This window comes from Pieris napi, chromosome 14 (assembly GCF_905475465.1).
Source record: "Pieris napi chromosome 14, ilPieNapi1.2, whole genome shotgun sequence".
In the NCBI taxonomy this organism is placed as follows: Eukaryota; Metazoa; Arthropoda; class Insecta; order Lepidoptera; family Pieridae; genus Pieris; species Pieris napi.
Window position 1 is genome coordinate 7,115,857 of NC_062247.1, and position 19,912 is coordinate 7,135,768.

General features: G+C 32.9%; 1 protein-coding gene across 3 annotated transcripts in view; it reads left to right on the forward strand.

Moving 5' to 3' along the window:
* The window catches only part of LOC125056083 (gamma-aminobutyric acid type B receptor subunit 1), a 111,105-nt gene extending 92,271 nt beyond the window's left edge, over positions 1–18,834 (forward strand). Inside the window, exons 13-17 of one of the 3 annotated variants that reach the window (XR_007118003.1) lie at positions 4,454–4,710; positions 9,914–10,051; positions 13,903–13,978; positions 16,831–17,111; positions 17,652–18,834. Coding sequence is in view for 2 of the 3 variants with exons in the window: in XM_047659017.1 (XP_047514973.1) it covers positions 4,454–4,710; positions 9,914–10,051; positions 13,903–14,094 (587 nt within the window). In the remaining variant the exon portion in view is untranslated. Of the gene's footprint in view, positions 1–4,453; positions 4,711–9,913; positions 10,052–13,902; positions 14,174–16,830 lie in introns of those variants that run through there. The other 2 variants (XM_047659018.1, XM_047659017.1) reach the window with 2 other exon arrangements.
* Positions 18,835–19,912: the final 1,078 nt, after the last annotated feature.

Sequence of the window (19,912 nt, forward strand, 5' to 3'; positions counted from 1 at the left end):
TTGTAAAAAGAGTTCTTTTGGATTCAGTCCAAACTTTCGGAGTGTTACTTTGGAAATAGCTGACCGTCGGAAACTCTGACGGAGTTGCTTGGCGTTACCCTTTCGGCCGATCTCTGCTTTAGGCGTTTTAAATACTCTAAGGCCCAGGTGGCAAGCAAAAAGTTAAGTATTTTGGCAAAAGTCCGACATTTCTTAACTTCAGAACAGCTTCTTACTTTATCAAGCTGAAGTCCGTTCGTGTGTGAAGTACTACAGTCATCTCTGGGCCAATTCACTCGTTGAATGTCAACCCTAAAGTCTTGATCATCGCCGTTCAGTTCCCGACCTATAATTCTTCTAAAGACTGCAGTCCGGAGAATGCTCAATGGAATTAAACCACCTGATTCCGTCCGTTCCGACATCCCCAAGTGCACGATTCTAATCGTCATATCTTGTAAAAATAGCAAAGGATTGGAACTCCTTGCCCCATTTCATCTTCCCTAGACAGTTTGATATGGGTTCATTTAAGCGGCCGTTAATTAGCACTCTCACGGCCCTTTCACACGGCAGTCTAGTTTTGCAGGGTCGGTTTTTACGGTATCCTGCTAAACTGGACGCTGTGTTCACATGGCAGTTCAGTTTTGCAGGATTCAGTAAAGCTGGTCCCGCAAAACTAGACTGCCGTTTGAACACGGTTGCATCCTGGTTTTTTACCATTCCTACGCCGGTTATCAGGTGAAACGGACGTCAATACTTTTCTAATTTTCTATTGGTATTATCGGCGTCGGCAGCGAAATAGAAGATTCTGGGTTTATCCTATTCTGACACAACGCTCGAATTTGGGTATTTTTCAGAATCTTATGAGCGGTTTGAGGAGAGATGAGTCAAAAATTTTCTAAAGTGGCGGGGGCTGCCCCCACTCCACTGTCCCGCAAAAAACAGTGTCCGCACGCAGGAAGCCGTGTGAACACTGCTATTGAAATGTATGTGTTAATCACACGGGATCCCGCTTTTTACTGGACTAGGGATCCAGTTTCTAGTGACAAAACCGAATGGCACAATTCGATCGGATCGGTTTTTTGCAGGATCCCGCATGCAGGATGCTCGTTTGAACGCTAGCATATAAACACATTCGCCATCAAACGGGATCCTGTAAAAAACTGGACTGCCGTGTGAAGGAGCCGTCACTTACAGGTCAAACGTCTGTCAAGTTTCATATAAAAAGACATTCAAATTCCAGATTCATATTAGTATATCCAATCATTTCGTGCAATTTTTTACACTTTATATCGCGTTTCAATACATGAGAAATAGACAATGTTTGAAAAGAATTCGCTTAGATCACATTTGTCGGTCCCCAAATATGTCTAAATAAATATAGAACGCCTACCCATCACAATCTATAAGATAAACTACATGACTATGAACACAAAGCCGTCAAATAAACATTTTTTTTTTAATTAATTAAAAAAAAATGTTTATTTGACGGATATCTTAAGATAATACAATACAATTCAACGCGTAGACACTTAACCAATAAATTATTCACGCTTTCGTAAGTTTCAATGCATTTGCTTACAATTTACATGATTTATTCATGAAACTATTAATTATTGGAATCGAACTGAGCATTGCCATTACCAGGCCTAAAGCCTGCCATAGTTCACTAAAGTCCATAATATTCAACGATTTAATATGAATTTTAAACACAAAAGCTACAACTATAAATAGCGTCAGTAGCTTTCCAGCTAACAAATGGGATTAAAATTTAGTTTGAAACATCGTATGTCGTTTTACAACGTTGAACGTCGAATAATTGCCTTACTGGAATGAAGAGTTAGTGGTTAATACAGTCCATTTATTAGTAAACTGAATATGAAGTTAAAAGTTTTAAATAAAAATAGTTTTACTATCGAAGCTTAAGAATAAACACAGTTGTAGTAAGTAGTGTGGACCCAATTTCAGCACTTGCTCGCTCGTTTGGTCCACTTTGCTTAAAATAATAAACACAATATAACTTTATTATTTTCTTCATTCGTTACAGTTTAAAAAATAATAAACCGTGTTTTGTTTCCATTGTTATTATTTAAAGATGATTATTTTGAATAGATATTTATGGTACTGGTGTTTCTTTAAGATACCTTTGCTGATTGTTACAGATAAACATGTAAGACAGATTTTTTAAAATTCTAAAAATATTTCTAAAGTTATAACGAGCTCACGAGATTCACTTGAGAGACTCTCATATTATTTTTACAGTCACGAAAGCTTCAAAGGATGAAAACCAAAATATAGCTTAAAGGAAATTGAATGACCACATCCCCTTGCAAAAAATCTTTTCGTATTTTTCACTAGAAATGTGTTAATGGAACAAAAGATATTTTAAGAATGCTGTGTTTTATTCCAAAATAACCAACAGAAAACGTAAAGCAAAATCTTCAAATGAAAACACTAGGTTGTCATGGTGTGCGTGTGTTTTAAAACCAGTCAAATAGCTAAATTATCTCTCTTTGATTTATTAATTAAGAGTGTTCTTCATAATTAACAAATATCCATTGACGTTAACATGCTAATATAAACAAATACATTATTTTATTCTGATATAATCTTTCAATTTAACTAAAGTAGAAGTAAAATTAATTTGCCCATGTTTATGGTATAAAGGTTGTAAATAAATCTTATTCGTCAGTATGAGTTGTCATTGGTCAAACGGTATGACGTATCGTATCGCAAGTCTGTGATTGGTCTAGAGATACTGTTGACCAATTACAATCAAACGAAATGCGCCAGCGTTCGCCATTCTATCTGTGCGGGAAGTGAATCGGCGATCATGGGCCCCCATGATCAACATAAGTTTTAAAACTCTGCCTTCGTCCTATCGTATAAAAATACGTTAAATACAAATTCAGTTAATAGTTAAAAAGTAATTCGCTTACGAAGTTCAGCTAATTGGGTAGAAGCAAGTTTAGTGCCGTGTAATATCTTTATCACGGTGAAAATATAAATAAGTCTCAGATAACTCGCGAACTCATTCGAGACCCAGTACTTAATGAAGGAAATTACTTTCTAAGTTAGATTTTTTGCGTATACGCTGGAAAAATTGTACTTATTCGTGTCATTAAAGTGTACATAAACGATAAAACATTAGAGTATTATCTTTATTATTTATGTTTTATATCGTGCAGTACACACTATTGAGACGATTAGCAGGAGTCAAACACTCCTTGTGTATGGCCTACTCAGGCAGGTCATGCGCACGAAACGTTACGTTGTTTCTACCCACATTTATATTACTTTATAGTATAAACTGAGGGTGGACACGCTATAGGTATGATAAACTATGAAAATCAACTTTAACAAAACATGTTGAATATGTACTACTACTAGAATAGATAGTTAATGAAAACTTTAATAGTATTCACTACTCGAATTCAAACTACACACATCATCTCTGTTTAACTAGCAGCAAAGATAGCAAGGCCTCTTTAATCAAATGATGGTTAATTACACACGTCACGCTAGAGGGCTTGCCACAAACATCAATCGTTTTCGAATACTTAGCGTAATCGATAATTCGTTTCGTTGATTACAAACTATAACTAGGAAAAACATTATCTAGTTATCAGCTCTCTATCTGTTGTTATTACATTACGAAAATTTGAATATCGAATCGCCATCGTGACTCGGTTTTGCTACTTGCAGGTTTTTACGAAGTATTGTTCGTATGAAACTTTAAAAATATTCTTAACAGTGCCAAACAATAGTTCTCACTGTTACATAGAGTCTAATATATGTAAAATGTTGAAAATTACAACACCTATACGATGACAATCAATGGTAAACAGATTATTACGTTAAAACAGTGTCAAGATATAACTTCTGATTTCAATGAAACCGACTAGATTAAAGTAATAATGTTTGAGCATGGTAGAAATTTCCAGATCAACATATACGATACAATTTCCCTCGTCCACTTTTCCAGGTTCTCTATACTAATATTATAAAGAAGAAAGGTTTGATTTTTTGTTTGTTTGAAATGAATAGGCTCCGAAACTACTGGACCGATTTCAAAATTTCTACACTACACTATTCCCGAGTGACATAGACTAGGTTTCATTTTCAAAAAAATTAGGGATGCTGACTAAAACTTGAATAATCTAACCCAAGATGTAAAAAAATAAACAAAAAACTTCCTTCAATCGTGTGCGCTGCGAAAACTATTAATGATAGAACAAAATGATGTATAACAATTTTTCAGGACACATCACTATCTATAAAAAATGTCGCGACAGCATGTCTCTATCTTTTATAGTTACGTCACAATAAGCGTCCTTTATTATTATTTTTTTATTAGAATACCACTGCTAGAAAAGGCTCTTTATTCGTACAAACATCTTATAACAAAAATCTTAGCCACAGCAACGCTTGGCCAAGTCTACTAGTTATTAATAACTGTCTTTAAATTTTTTTACAGGTGTAATGTATGGGTACAAAGGTCTCGTGCTTGTGTTCGGGTTGTTCCTAGCGTATGAGACGCGTTCAGTCAAAGTGCGGTCCATCAACGATTCCCGATATGTGGGCATGAGTATCTACAATGTGGTGGTACTTTGCCTCATCACCGCACCAGTCACTTTGGTGATAGCAAGCCAACAGGACGCAGCCTTCGCTTTCGTCTCCCTCGCGATTGTTTTTTGCTGCTTCCTCAGTATGGCGCTTATTTTTATACCCAAGGTAGGTTTTAGACGGTAAAATTTATTTTACATTTTCATAATTTTCTACTGCCTTGGTTCTATTCATGGCATTACAATAATTGTTTCGGGGAACAATGGGGAACCATACTAGGAATGAATGAATGAAAAAAAATACAGAAGTATGTCGACTGTCTATCGGAATTGTTTTATTTTTTCCTATTTTGTCTATAAAACAGATTTCCATTTAATGTAGGCATTACAAACCACAGACAACAGTAAAATATAAACAAAATCTTTATTCCTATTCCTATTTTTTATAATTTTTCTCAGCATATTTCAACTATATTACACATATAGGGAATCAAGCCGATAAAATATAAATGGCAGTAATCTTAACTCTTCAATATAATCAGAATAAACATTTTTGTATAGTTTCGTTTTCAGATTTTTTTAAGTTATACTTATTTTGGCGCATTAGGGAAAGAAAAAAGAGTTAACTTTTACGATGCGCGCGCACATCGTCACAAAAAACTGACACCCTAAAGTTAGCTATAGTCAACATTTTTTTTTTATTGTTAGTGTAGTTTTTTCTACAAACGTAGAATAAAATTTTTGAAAAGATTTTTATCTTGCTACGCCAAAGAAGTATAACTTCTAACACGTGTAAGTAGTACACACACGTTTTTTTTCAAAAATCAATGAATTAAAGTGCTCTGTTTAAAAGAAATATTTAGGCAGCTACAATTCTGTTGCTGTTCAAGAACTTATTACAATTTAATTTTCAACATCCATATAATTATATTCCATGGTACTGGGCAATCAGAAAATTTTACTTAATAATTTCGATCACATATCTAAATAACAAACAAACCGGTCTTATCCCCAATGAATTACAATGCAAATAAGTAAATTGGGAAACGTTATTAGCACGAAAATTGTTACGCGAATGTATTCACTCTAATGTGCAATTTCTATTTTTCAAAATCAATATATCTAAGCCTATATAAAATCCTATATGATGATTTAATATTCATTACAAATAATTCTTCTCAATAGTCACTTTTAAAGTCCTCTTTGTGTGTTTAATTCCTTAGCTAGTTGAGTTACGGTACTGTGACGGATATTAGAGCTGATTTACACAGGGTCAGTAACTGACTACAAATTCGAGGCATGTCAGTGCTGACCCGAAAAAAACCCTGTGTAAACTGATTTGAAGTCAGTACAGTGGATTGAAGTCAGCGCTGACTTGAATATTCGGACACGAATATTTTAAAGTCAGTTGGCGCGCCCCGCCATCCGCGCACCCCCGCGCCAGCTAAATAAACCCCGTGTAAACAGACAAGTCAGTGCGTGGTTAGTCACTGCCGCAAGAAATGCGGTCAACAGCGTTACAGAATATGGCTCAACAAATGCAAATCGGAGGGCTCACTTCTACTGAAAAATTAAATAAAATTAAAGCCATAAGGGCTACATATTATTTAGAGCTCGGATACAAAAATCCACCAGATCTGGCGCTAGTGGGAACGTATATGTCCCAAAAGTCAAGTGGTTTCAAGAACTGGACGGTTTTATAAAAAATGCTATTCTAAATAAATAAATAAATTTTTCAACAAATAATTAAATCGTCGTTTCAGTTGTTTTCGCGAATTCATTTTTCCCACTGACTTCACACACGTGTGCTCATCGTGAGAAACGCACCACTACTACTTACTTCATGTAAACAGTTAAAGTCAGTCGCGGCGCCGACATTGGCGCTACGACTGACTTGTCTACTGACCCTGTGTAAATCAGCCATTAGTCAAAGTAGTTTTTAGATATCTAAATGTATTCGTTCTCAGAGATCATAAACCACGGCTATAAAATCTACTACTCATAACAATAACTAGTCTTATAGATATAGAATCCGGTTATCAGTCGAACTTGAGCATCAACTAGTTCCTAATAATATTGCAGTAAACTAAGTAACCATCCTTCCGCTGCCTCCAAAACAATTTCAAAACTATTCCTATTGTATTTTATGTCATACGTAAACTAAAATACTTGGCCGTATTCAGAACAATAGCGTTTAGCTGCTACAATATTTACAATAATCCTAGAGCGCTGGATTTCATAAAAATAGGAATAATTTAACCAAACCGGCACTGAGTTTGAAAAAGTTACGCTACGAAAAATCCGAATAAACTTTATTCGCTTTTCATCGGTAATTTTTTGTGTTCAATGAAACGCAAACTTCGTTCAATGTAATCAGATACAATTTGTGTCCATATTAATTATTCTCTTAATAACTTAATTAGCTGGCTGTGTTAACGGTTCAATTTATAATATTGACTTCCGAAATTATAATTGTAATTTTATAAAAGGTTTCGCAACTTCAAGTCCGACTCGACAAAACATTTTCGTTGCATTTATTTAGAAATAGATTCGTTTAAAATGGTAATATAAAGAATACGTAAAAGGAAACAAGATTTTACATTTTCTATAAAGTGATTGAGTAAATAATCGCCGTTTATCCGTGTACGTACCTACTATATTTATAGATTTATGTGAAATATTAAATAATAGTATTATTTTATTTAGGGTAATATTCAATAGAGTCGAAACAGAGCATTAAGATTGATTTCCCAATGTCAAGCGTATTTTAAATGTTAACATACCAACCTTTGTATTTCACCTGGAAGAGTCGTAATTCCCGTTAATAATCAACTCGGAATCTTACCCCTAGAGGTAATACCCTTACAGCAAGAGTTGAAGGAGTCACACTTCACGAGGCGCCCTTGGTCTAAGCAGCACTTGCCTAGCCTCTGCTTCGTCTTGAATATTTAAAGGGCAACCAAAGTCAATTCTAAAAAAATATACCGAAATAAACACAACGCTCCCCAATGCGTATCGTAAATGGAACACATCGTTTTGTTAATCGTATCGAAAAAGCTTTGTTCTGCTCCGTTTCACAAGATGTTAGCTTTAAGATAACGCGTTTCCACTCACTTCACACATTTTGTCTCACAATGAGACTAATCATGCTTTAACGGCAATTCCTTGGTTACAATTGGTTTGGTTTATATCTCACCAACGGTTAATTTACCACAAAATATAGAAATAACATTGGTAGGTTCTTTGGGAAAATTTTCAAATCAAATCAAAACACGTTTATTCAGTTTAGATGCGTCTTAGGGCATGCTTATGAATGTCAAAAACCTTTACAAAATTCGCGAAAGAGCAAAACTACGCCATCCGTTCGCAAAACTACCAGGAGGCCTTGTTCTGAGAAGAACAGGCAAGAAACTCAGCAGGTTTTACCCTCCCTCTATATTACAATTCAGTCCTTACAACCTCGGCTTTGTGAGTCTATAGAACCACCATCGTCAGAACTCATGTGATTTTAAAATCTATGAAGTGACGTGACACATAGCCCGTCTATCGTCCCGTCAAGGACGGATGTAAGGTCTACGACGCCTGGACAGGGTCACAAATTCTCAATTCTGATTATTACAAAATAGGTTTTGTAGGATAACTTTTATTTTACGTTGTAAACTAATTTAGACTGAAGTAACCCCTTGACGTGATGCGCCCTTAAGTCACGTGTCACACTTCACACTTGCTTTTAATTTAACGTACTATTTCGTGGTAGATAAAAACAATATTATTAGCTGTACTGGATATAGAATAGGAGTGAGTAGAGAGTAGACCTACATAACAAATAAACTAAATTGTAAACTGCCAAATTATAGCTATCTGAACATTAAAAACATTTATTATTAGCGCAAATTTAATCTTATCTTGCCCCCTGCACCATACGAAATAATTGTAATCTAATTACCCACACACAGGGTTCCTAGCGTGCGGACAAGCTATAGATAAATTTTGTGACAACGATATTTCTGTCATTAATAATGTTTTTATTATTATCGAAGCTATAAATGTTAAAAGCGTAATCAAAAATGAATTTAAAAATCGTTTTCTTCCATTCAGGCTGTAAGGAAGTAATTTTAACGTCACCAGTCACCACCAGTAATGACTAAATAACAAGGCCCAAATTATTTAAAGCTTAGCGACCATTGTTTAATAATTAAGATTGATCGCTTTTATTTGAAACTTCATTAATTACATTTATTGAAAACTCAAAGGAAAGTTCTTTAATAATTAATATGGCGTTTTTCTTTATTTTGATGCATATAGTGTTGATAACAGTTGGTTTAATGAATTAGAATTACGATGTTTATACATTCATAATAATCATTGCAATCAATATAAATTCAGGAAAGATTTTGTAAAAATTTATTTTTCTATACTCTTACCCTTATAACATGTTGTAGAAATTGATATGTATCTTTTGCTAGGTTTCGGTTATGTTTCTTTATAATACAGCCGAAGAGTTAGAGATAGTTTCTATCACATTTTGAATCCAGTTATTTTAAGAAAATCAACATATTTAGTGTTTTGGTTAATATTTATTTGTTACCTAATAACTGGTTAGTACCAAAGTTCATGAAATGTCAAATAAGTTAATTTTGTTATTTCGTAATCCTACAGCTTACATAAATTATATAAACTATAAATATATATAATTTATTTATACTAGTTCTACATATGAAAAATTCAGATGTAATCCATCAAAGTATGTATACTGCAGCTTATCTAACGTGAAAGACCCGAGTGGTTATTCAGAACCTTCTTTGCGCTAGCGGCTAGTCCATCAAATTAGTATCGATTCTGGATGTTGCACTACATAAAAGCTCTTTGCATTGTTTATTTAAGTCATAAACCTACATATCCAATCTCACCGAGCGCTGAACATAGAAAATAATATTTCTGTAAAATCACACAGTATTTTTATATTATCTTTTAGAATTGAAGTACCAATAATATCTAGCAAAATAATTAAAGCAAAATTAGATTTTGATTCTGATTATTCATATAAGATAGAAATAGTGCATGTAAATATTCCAACTGTCATATACGTGGAAACCGGAATAAAAGCAAAGAAAAGATGTCCTTTTTTAGTATTTTTTAACATCCTCAGAGCTCAGTCTTTAATTTACGCTAAGTTAGATTGCGTAGTAGAGAGTATGTATCTTGAAAGTGATTGGCCGTTTCGGCAAATGGATCGGTGTCTATGTTTGGACTAGAGAAGCTGATGACCAATCAAGACATCGTTTCTTCATTTGTTGTACACCACACTAAAACGAGGCCGTCCTTCAAAACATATACAGCCTATGTCCATAATCCAATATTTCTATTTATAGGTAATAGAAGTAATAAGGCATCCTACAGACCGCGCTGAAAGTAGTCGCGGTTCCGGGTCGGGATCTGCACCGGCTGATGAAGAACGCTATAGGGAACTGGTTAAAGAAAATGAAGAACTACAGAAACTTATCGCTCAGGTTAGTAAAAGAATATTTAAATATGGAATAAAAAAATACAACATCGGGCAGAACTAGTTCTACGGTAATTAATGAAGGATGATGTGGACTAGTGAGATTCTCTATCTTCAAAATAATAATGAATACGGTCAAAAAACAAATGAGTGGGAATATAGAAATAGGGAATAACTTTATTCTCACAAAATTGCTTAAATTTTAGTTACCATAATCCAGCGGACAATATACTTCAATAATAATTCTATGAACTTTAAAAGGTATGCAGACTTAAGACCATCAAGTTCATCGATTTAAAATTAGATGTATAACGATCCTTTGTCGATATCGTTCCCACAAAGTAAATAGATCTTGGATGGAACACTTTTAATCTAGAGACGCTACAATTTAAGTTTTATACCCTTGTGCATTTTTCGCTATCTCCAAGTAGAATTAAAACTAACCGAGAGCTAACAATGTTCAACTTTTAAGTTTTCTGGGATGTGTAAGAATTTCGATTCCTACTTCAGCTCTTACTTCGAAATATTTATGGACGCTATAACTTTCTGAGTTTTGAAGCTTTATGAAACTTTTAATCCGATTTCAATTAACGACCTTATAGCAGACCAAATTCCATAACGTAATTAAATTATTTTCTCGAAGTCTTCAGAGTTATCAATTAACCAATATATATATAACAAATTTCATTTACGGTGGATATAACGTAACCTTCAAAATATCGTTTTAACATTGCTTCTTTTTATTAGATATGTGCTAAAGTGCCCATTCTCATTATGATCACTGGTGGAACAGAACAGAATCATCTCCATTATCATAGCTGCCATGAATCTATTCCTTCCTCACTTATTAATATCATTAATTCTTTACAATATTATCTGACTATTGCCATGATCTTCCAGGCGTAAAAAACAAAACAAATCAGAGCTAATTAATCAGACATCAGCCTTGCGATTCTGTAACTCACTTTTCGAACTCTCACAGCGGCGGTCGCGCTCAAATCAGTCGTGAAGCAGTCATTTTACGATTTGGCATTCTGATAAACAATAAACTACATGCTCCCTCCAAGTCAAGACGTAATGTGAAATTGCTTAACAGAATACCATGAGATTCCAAAAAATGACGTGAGTGGTGTTGTTAGTGCGAGGTGAAGTCACGGATTAACAGAATCGCACGGCTGATTACAATTGAACCTATGTTTAATGAGTTCCACAATGTTAGCGTCGTTAAAGATCCAGAACCAAACACAGCAATTCGCGAAATCTGATCTGTGACCGCATTTATCCCTATATTTATTTATAAAAGTTAACTTTTAAAACAAACTTTTAATTTGAAAAACCACTTTGTTTAATGAAACCGGGCTGATTGCAAGATTAAAAAGGTAAATGATATACAATTTCACGCTTTTGGGCAAAAGCCAACATGTTAATCCTATTAAATATTGCTGTTATTGCGTAATTTTAATTAAAATGCGCAAGTGTGTGAGAAAAAATATTCTTCAAGTATTACTATTTAGACTGAGTAGGCTTTGAATTAACATGGAATAGATTCGATGGTTATTGATGGTTCCAAATGATTATCTCTTCTTCTATACATAATAGTAACACGCTTAAATTTGCTTGTCTTATTCCTGTTACGGCCGTGTTCACACACATACAAGCTGTGACAGTTCTTGCTGCTATTTAAATTCGTTGTAAATAATTGCTCAAAGACATATAAGAAATGTCGTTACCTGTTTCGGTTTACAATAATATGAATGCCCTAGATTTTGTAACCAAGCGTAATTTCTACGAATTCTAGATTGTTCTATAGTAGACGACGGTTGAAGTCAAGAAACTACGACTAGCATTAATAACATTAAATTACTTCGAATATTCTTTAATTAATACGTTCTCGCTTAAGTCCAAAACTGGTATCTGGTTAATATGTTGTGAATGAAGGTTACAGAACCTAGTATGATGAATCTAGTATAAAAAAGCGAACATTAGACTGTATCAAACTATTTAATTATAATACATATAAACGTTCCTCTTTGTATAAATTTGTCTATTGATGAAATCCATTGAAATCGCCTGCTTAAAGAGCTAAAGGCAGAACCAGCTTAGTTTTATTATATGTAAATACATAAGACATGATACCAATATAACCAGGAACCAATAGGCCACAGTCAAGTATTATATGAAAATATATTATTTACAATATACAAGCCCAACATAAATCCAATACAATTTCCGTTTCTCTGTCAATTTGATCCCTTCGCGGCTAAATATTATTTAAGTCAGTTACGAGGGAAATAACGTTTTCTCGTTCCATTTTCCTTTACACATCGCGATATTTGACATTAATATTAATTTAATATGAAAATTGAATCTGAAGACAGTTATTAAATGCCTCAATGCCTAATTTATAAACATTCACATAAAACGTAAACTTGCCTTTCTTGGTCCAACTCGTAAAGTCAGATTGAGACAACACTACTTTAAATTTTCATGTATTGTGAATATATTTTAATACATTCATTAACAATTCATTATCATTTCAGTACAGTGATATTAAAAACTTCCTTATAGTCGAGCTTAAACAAGAGTTCAATTAGTAATACAATATATGTTATATATCATTGTATATGTTTTAAATTAGTTCGAAATCGGATAAACTACATCTAGTCTATGCTCTACTACACTATTGTAAACTGTAAACTTCTTGTTGGAAAGTATTTAAGGCTGATCAATAACTTATATTAAGACGAGTAATCACCCCATAGATTAGTGGTTAGAAGTGATCTCATAAATATAAACTCAAATTTACACTTATTGAAAATATGTGTTTTATTATTTTGTTATATTATCTAATGATGACTGTTGAACATAGAAAAACAAAACAACAAATTCTCATATTGTGCCTAAATCCAAAAAAGTAGCTTTACAATTTCAAATGTGGACGATTTAATTATAATATTTTAAGTAATTTCTAAACCTATTACTAATTACTACGGTACAGAAGTTTTAACATTTGAATACAGTCTTTATAAGCAAAAAAATACTTGCCTTTAAAATGTTATTTTTAAATGCTTCCTTTATAAGAATTCATGTGAATTAGTATGTGTGAAATATAAATGTAAATTATTTTCTATATTAAATTGAATTCCCTTTCCTACATCAAACAAAAAACAACCCAGTTTTACATTCGAACCGAGATTACTTCACAAGAAACAATGGTTCACATTTAAAAACTTTCCACGAATTTTCCACTGAAGTTGAATCAGTTGCCCAGCGTTGCGTATCTTTTCTTTCATTTGAAAATTATTAAGCTATTATTTATGTATGGTAGGATAATAGGAGTAGCTTCATTCAGAGTCCCAAATTCCTGTTTCATTTGCATATTTTTATTTGTAAAGTGGGTCAAATTTCTCTTCCATATGATAGCTAGTAACCGCAACTTCTATTTTGAGTTTCTAACAATTATAACGCTAAAATCTTATAAGTTTGTTAAATCATGTCACAATTTCACTATTAATAATAAAGGTTTTGTTTGACACGATTTCTTCGTGTGTAACCAAACATTTAATACCAGTTCTACTTTGATATAACAAAATACTATTCTACAAAAATATCAAAAGTCTCTGATGAAACACATAAGTCATCATATCATAAAATTAGTTTGTATTGCCTCACAACACAGTTCCTACCTATTTCAACAACACAATTAAACATGACACAGATTATCGCTATCGTTAAACAACGTAATAATAGTAATTAGGTTTTTGCTGTTTAAGTTGTATAGTGAATAATCTATATTGAAATAATGAATAACCCACAGAGAATTGCTATATTAGTTTTAAAGTAACGATTAACTTACAGAAAGAAGAACGTATCCGAGTTTTAAAACAGAAGTTGGCTGAACGGGAAGCGGCCGCAGCTGATGGCGTAACCCAAGGTACGATTGTAGCCGACTTGGTGACTGCCACCTCAGACTATGGCACCTCCACTAACTACACACGCTCATCCCGCGCCTCTGTATCCGATCTAGACTTCTCTGAGAGCTATCTGTAACTGATTACAATCGTTCAAGCAGCTTAAGCTTAGGTTTCCTAGAAAAGCGGTGCCGTTAACTAACGGCCATCATTTTACGGTTGTTAATAACGGCCGTCTTTACTTTTTAACATAATGCAAAAAAACAATCATTTTCGCAAGTCAAGTCACGTTTCCACTCATTGTATTAATTAAATATGGGCACCGCTACACGCGAACTAATGTTTATCACCGCTATGACGGCCGTCATGCAAGTGACAGCATCGCTATTTGACGTTACGGTGACACTCGACGTTCTCTAGGAAACCTACTCCCACACCCTAAAAGAATAGTAAAAAGAAATCCTCCAATCCTGTCGTTCCCATAACAAAGGTCTTTAAAAACAACACACTATGGCGTTATACAAACCTATTTTAAAGTTAGTATAAATAGAGTTAATATTGTATAAAAATACAGACTTCGTCGACGAGACCCTTATAGGGGATTAGCCCCTTATTCATAAAAACTAAATCATTATAATTGCACTATTTTAAGTAAAGTAGTCTTTCGTCTCTATCTACCAAATTGTGTTTACACGGTCATGAAAAGAGACAAATGATTACTTCAGTTAGAACGGTTCTATTTGTTACGATTAAGGGGGTTGCATTACCCTAATACGATGTATAGTCTGTCGTTTCCTGTTAATACGTTTTGTATTTCCATTATAAGGAATCAAATGAAATTAATAATGTCTATTGTCTAACTAAAGCTTACCGTGAAAAAAGTCTTCCTACCTAAGTCACTAATCTCTCACTTTTTTACTTGACACCTTATAGTTAGTACAGATTGTAGCAGGTAGGACATAGTTTCGATATAAGTGTAGGCTAATATTACTTTTAACTTATCCTCGATATATAAGGTATATCTATTCTCATTTTTCTACTGCATGATAAATATATACTTTAATTTCCTATTCTAAATAAGATTCAACGTAAGATTTAAACGGAGATCAGTATATGCTTCAAGCCTTCAAATGGAATTTATTTAACACAACTTTTTATATTCCAAAATATTGAGGATCTATGTTTATCACTCGTAATTTTTTTTACTTAATCACAACCTTCGTGTTCCATCTTGGTGTTACCATTTTAAATGTATAAAACTTGAGTCTAAGACGTTTCCCAAGAATAACATCCCTGGCTATATACCAAAACAAGTTACTTTTTTTTACATATTTTTAGTTATAAAACGCTAAAAACAACACTGTAATATATTTCTTATTGACGAAGTTTTTAAAAAAATAGCTTGTCTGTTCCTTTCATGAATAACCCTTCACTTATAATCTCGTCACAAATTTCTCTTTTTACTCAATTAGATGCATGCCTCATTTATAAACGGCAAAATTAGTACGACCTACTTAATTATAAAATAACGAAGAAAACACTTCACAACGACTACACAATATAATCAATTTAAAGTGTAATGTTAAACTAAGCACTTTATGACACTTTACTTGGCACAAATTTAATATTTAGAGGTTAAATTCTTTGTATAACAATTTATGTAAAATGTTATGTATTTGTAGATGTATAAATAGGTTAAAAAGTTTACTTTGTATTCGTTCACCTTTATTTTAAATTCGTGCAGTCAAATCTCGTTATATCAATAAATTAAAATGTATGTATTCTTAATTTAAATAAATACAAATTGGTAAATAATTGGTTATATTTTTTTCAAAATTGATTCAAATAATGAGGAGAAAAAGATCATTAAGCGGCAAAATCTGAGAATGGATCGTAAGTATTGTTTGTGTTGAGTGTAGCCCTGTGTTGTATTGAAATGCATGAACCCTTCAAATGCACTACCCGTAATCTATAGTTAGCATTAAATTCTTCGCACATAAAAATCCTGCCTTGCGATTCTGTAATTCACTTTTCGAACTCGCACAGCGGTTTTCGCAGCGGCGGTCGCGCTCAAATCAGTCGTGAAGCAGTCATTTTACGATTTGGCATTCTAATATACAATTAACTACAAGCTCCCTCCTTATCAGAATGCCAAATCGTAAAATGACTTCTTCACGACTGATTTGAGCGCGACCGCCGCTGCGAAAACCGCTGTGCGAGTTCGAAAAGTGAGTTACAAAATCGCAAGGCTGATAAAGACTTTTTACACATTAAAAAGAAAAAAATGGAATATAGAAAAAAAGTTGACATCATGCATAAAAAAGGTTTTTTTAGGTAGTATATACTGCATTCACCGTTAACTATTTAAACGGATACTTGTAAATACCCTTATGCTTACAACTCTTGATGAACTGGCAACGATCCAGAAAAACTATCGCTGAATGGCACTATTATGCAAAGAAAAAATATTTACGATACGTCTAAGAGCACCAAAGGTTGCAATTTCTTTCACAGTTTCATAACTTAATTGTTTTGATGAAAAATCTTTCGAGTTCGAGCTCACGCTGTTCTTCGATCACATATTTTTTTATTACCACAATAATGACACCAACCAGTACTTTTGATCTGATCTTAAAGAATAAATACTTTTTAATAAAATTGTATTACATACGTGAAGCTTAAAATAGGCTCTGTAACGAGATTTCCTTGCATGAATGTACAATCTTGATATAATCTCGACTTACTGCTTTTAGAAGATCATTTTCTATTTATTTTCTAGGTAATTTCTTAGTAGAAAACGAATCTTCGTGCTTTTAAAATTTGTAATCTTTTCATTTTATACATCAAGATTAATGTTCTTTTTCTCTCTCAACAGATGTTCAAGACGAACACATCTAAACTGCGACTTCAATAGTTTCGACGTTTTGAAATTGTAAAATATATATTTATAAAAGTTTAACTAATCATAAGGAACAAAGTGTTCTTATACTAATAGATGACTGGGCTTAACATAATCCAAAATTAATAATAGAATAATTACAACTGAAAATGTGCATCATATTAGTAACAAAGGTATGACTAGTGGATAAATGTCATCGCAAATACGGGCAAGTTTTACCAACAATTTTCACAGCGTGGATAACGAAACTAGTTTGGGTAAGCATTTAAAATCATTAATTAGATAACCAACTACCGATTATTGCCATATACATAGAATCCATTGATTAACGATACGTCATAGATACGCACAAATATCCGACATTGTCAGCAATGTAAATAAACCATTGCGATATTTTGCAATTTACAAATAAGTTTACAAGAACTGATAATTTTGGCCCAACAATTGCGGGCATTTTTCGCCTAGTAAATACACGCATTTGTGAGTACACATACTAAACTAAACCGGAAATATGACAGAGACAACACTAAGTTATTTTAGCGTAGTTTGTATATAACATGCAGTCATTGTATGCACGAGTAACTAATTAGTAGGGTAGATAATTATGACGCATGGCCCGTGGCGTTCGTATTGGTTAAAAAAATAACGACTGTTAATTTATGTTTAACACGCTATTACTTATATAGTCAAAGTGTATAATGCCAGGAAATAAATAGATAAGATAAATTTTGTTAATTACGAAATCATTTTAATCGACTTTATTTTACAACATCATGTTGATTATGTGTACCTTTCAGAAGTATGGTTCAGTGATATCAGATGCCAAAGGAATAACGAAACTAATATTAATAAGAATATTGAATTCCTTTTAATAAATAGATTAAGTGTCCCACGGATAAATCTAATTAGGTAAATGAAACTGTTTAAAGCACTGCCAATTACTAGTTACATTAGTATTGTGAATTAGCTGTAATACCTGTATCAAGTTTGAATTAATTTAACCCTTAGATTAAATAATATAAAAATAAAATGTAGCTTTAAACGTTAAATCACGTTTGTTTGATCATAATTTAAGTTGTAAAAATCGGCACGCTTGATAGCAAGTTATATAATTTCAATGATCAGCCGTATTAACGCCCATTAAATTATGACTAATTGTAGAATAATATACATCTAAAAACGATGCAACTCATGCAAAGTTAACTAATTGTAAAAATTTAAGGCCCAATTAGGAACAAAAATAAGGTTAAATAACATAAAACGAGTAGGTACTGTTAAATAAAAGAGTTGATGACTGGATCATACTCTATTGTAATATAAAAATGTTAAGTTATTTATTAATATTACGTTGTTATATTCTACAGCCAAAGAAACATTGTTTGAATTGACTTCTAATACAGAGGTTTTGGAGTAGGTACATCAAGTTAAAGATATAATCCAATTTTTTAATTACACTTTATGGTTAATAATGTGTATTTGTATGGTGAACGCACAGCGAAAACGCAACAAGTATTGTTATAGAAAAAAATAAAGTTAATTAAAAATATCTGCAAACGTATTTATCGTATGTTACGTAGGTGTTCTTTGGGTCAAATATTTATTTCATAGCAGTAAAAGCCAAACAATTAATAGGTAATTAAAAGATATTTATTATTTACTAAATGAAAAGTTTAAACGATTGTATTATTGATTCTTGTCCAAGATTTGACTGCATTGAATATGTTAAAACTTCAAATTTTATTGATACGTCATATGAAATCTTAGAAATTAATATGTTTATTTAAAATAGAATTTTATTTATGAATTAGGATCGATTGTTATTAAAATATACGTAGTGTGTTTGTTATTTATTTGCAAGATTTCTTGACTCCCGTTGAATTATAGAATAAAAATATTGTAAATAATTCATAATTTTATTTTTGTTGGTTGTAAATTGTTCGACAACACTGTAAATAAAATTCATTAAATGATCTAAATGTATGAAGGTGTTTTATTACCAATTATTCATATTTAAATTCGAACGTCAATAATGACTAAAAGGTAAGGTAAGGTAAGGGGAAGGTTACGGCTTAGATGAAATTCAAATAGCCAAGCAACCCAGAAAGCGAAGTCTTTTAATCTCCAATGGGAAAAGCACATTCACAACATAAATCCAGCAAGAGCCGAAGAACATGTTTTTTGAAGTGAAAACTTCTTTAGCGGCGTTGTACACTTTTTTTTGAATGGGTAAAAATGTTAAACTCGCGTCAGGACACGTGACCTGATCGAAAATTCGTAAGACGGATGGAGAGTAGACATCGGGCGCGGCGTATTTAATGTAATATAAATTGTCATGTTTGTGTACGATAGCGCAATAAATAAATATTATATTCTACCACATAAATGATAGTACTTATATACTGATGATTAAACCATTCCACAATATCAAAAATGCACAACGTTAATATTCAAGTTTTCACTTCTGCCGGCACTCCCGGAGTGCAACCCGTCGGATATTTTTTCAATCATCGTTGGGAATTATTTGAAAACAGTCTTGAGACATAGATCGAGGCGGTTAATGTTGTAGGTGAGGTGACAGTCAGTCGCCACTAGCCCAGGTGTAGCGGTGGAACCGACGAAGGAGTGTCTACATTGTTATGCTCGCAGCCAAACAAGTATTACAAAGAATGTATTTAGATACGAATACTTTAAGGTGAGGAGAACTTTTGGACGAAATTTATTTGTACTATTTTTCTCTCTGTCCTGTTCCTTATACGCCTTAGAAAGAATATAAATCAATTAGTTCCCCCACCATATTAGCTGTATCCACACAGGAATTTGTGCAATCATAGTGTGGCCTCAACTATTTTAAAACATACTTTAAAAAGTATTGTAAACATACCTTAAAGGAACCTACATTCTGATCGCCTCTTATCTTCACTAACCACAAACTTTGTGATCAAGTCATTAGAATACTGAATAGTGCTTTAAAATAAAAATTATGTCATTTTCCGATCATTCTTTAACCACTAAAGTAATTTTAATAATTGGATAAAATAGTAAAAATCCCAAGAACACC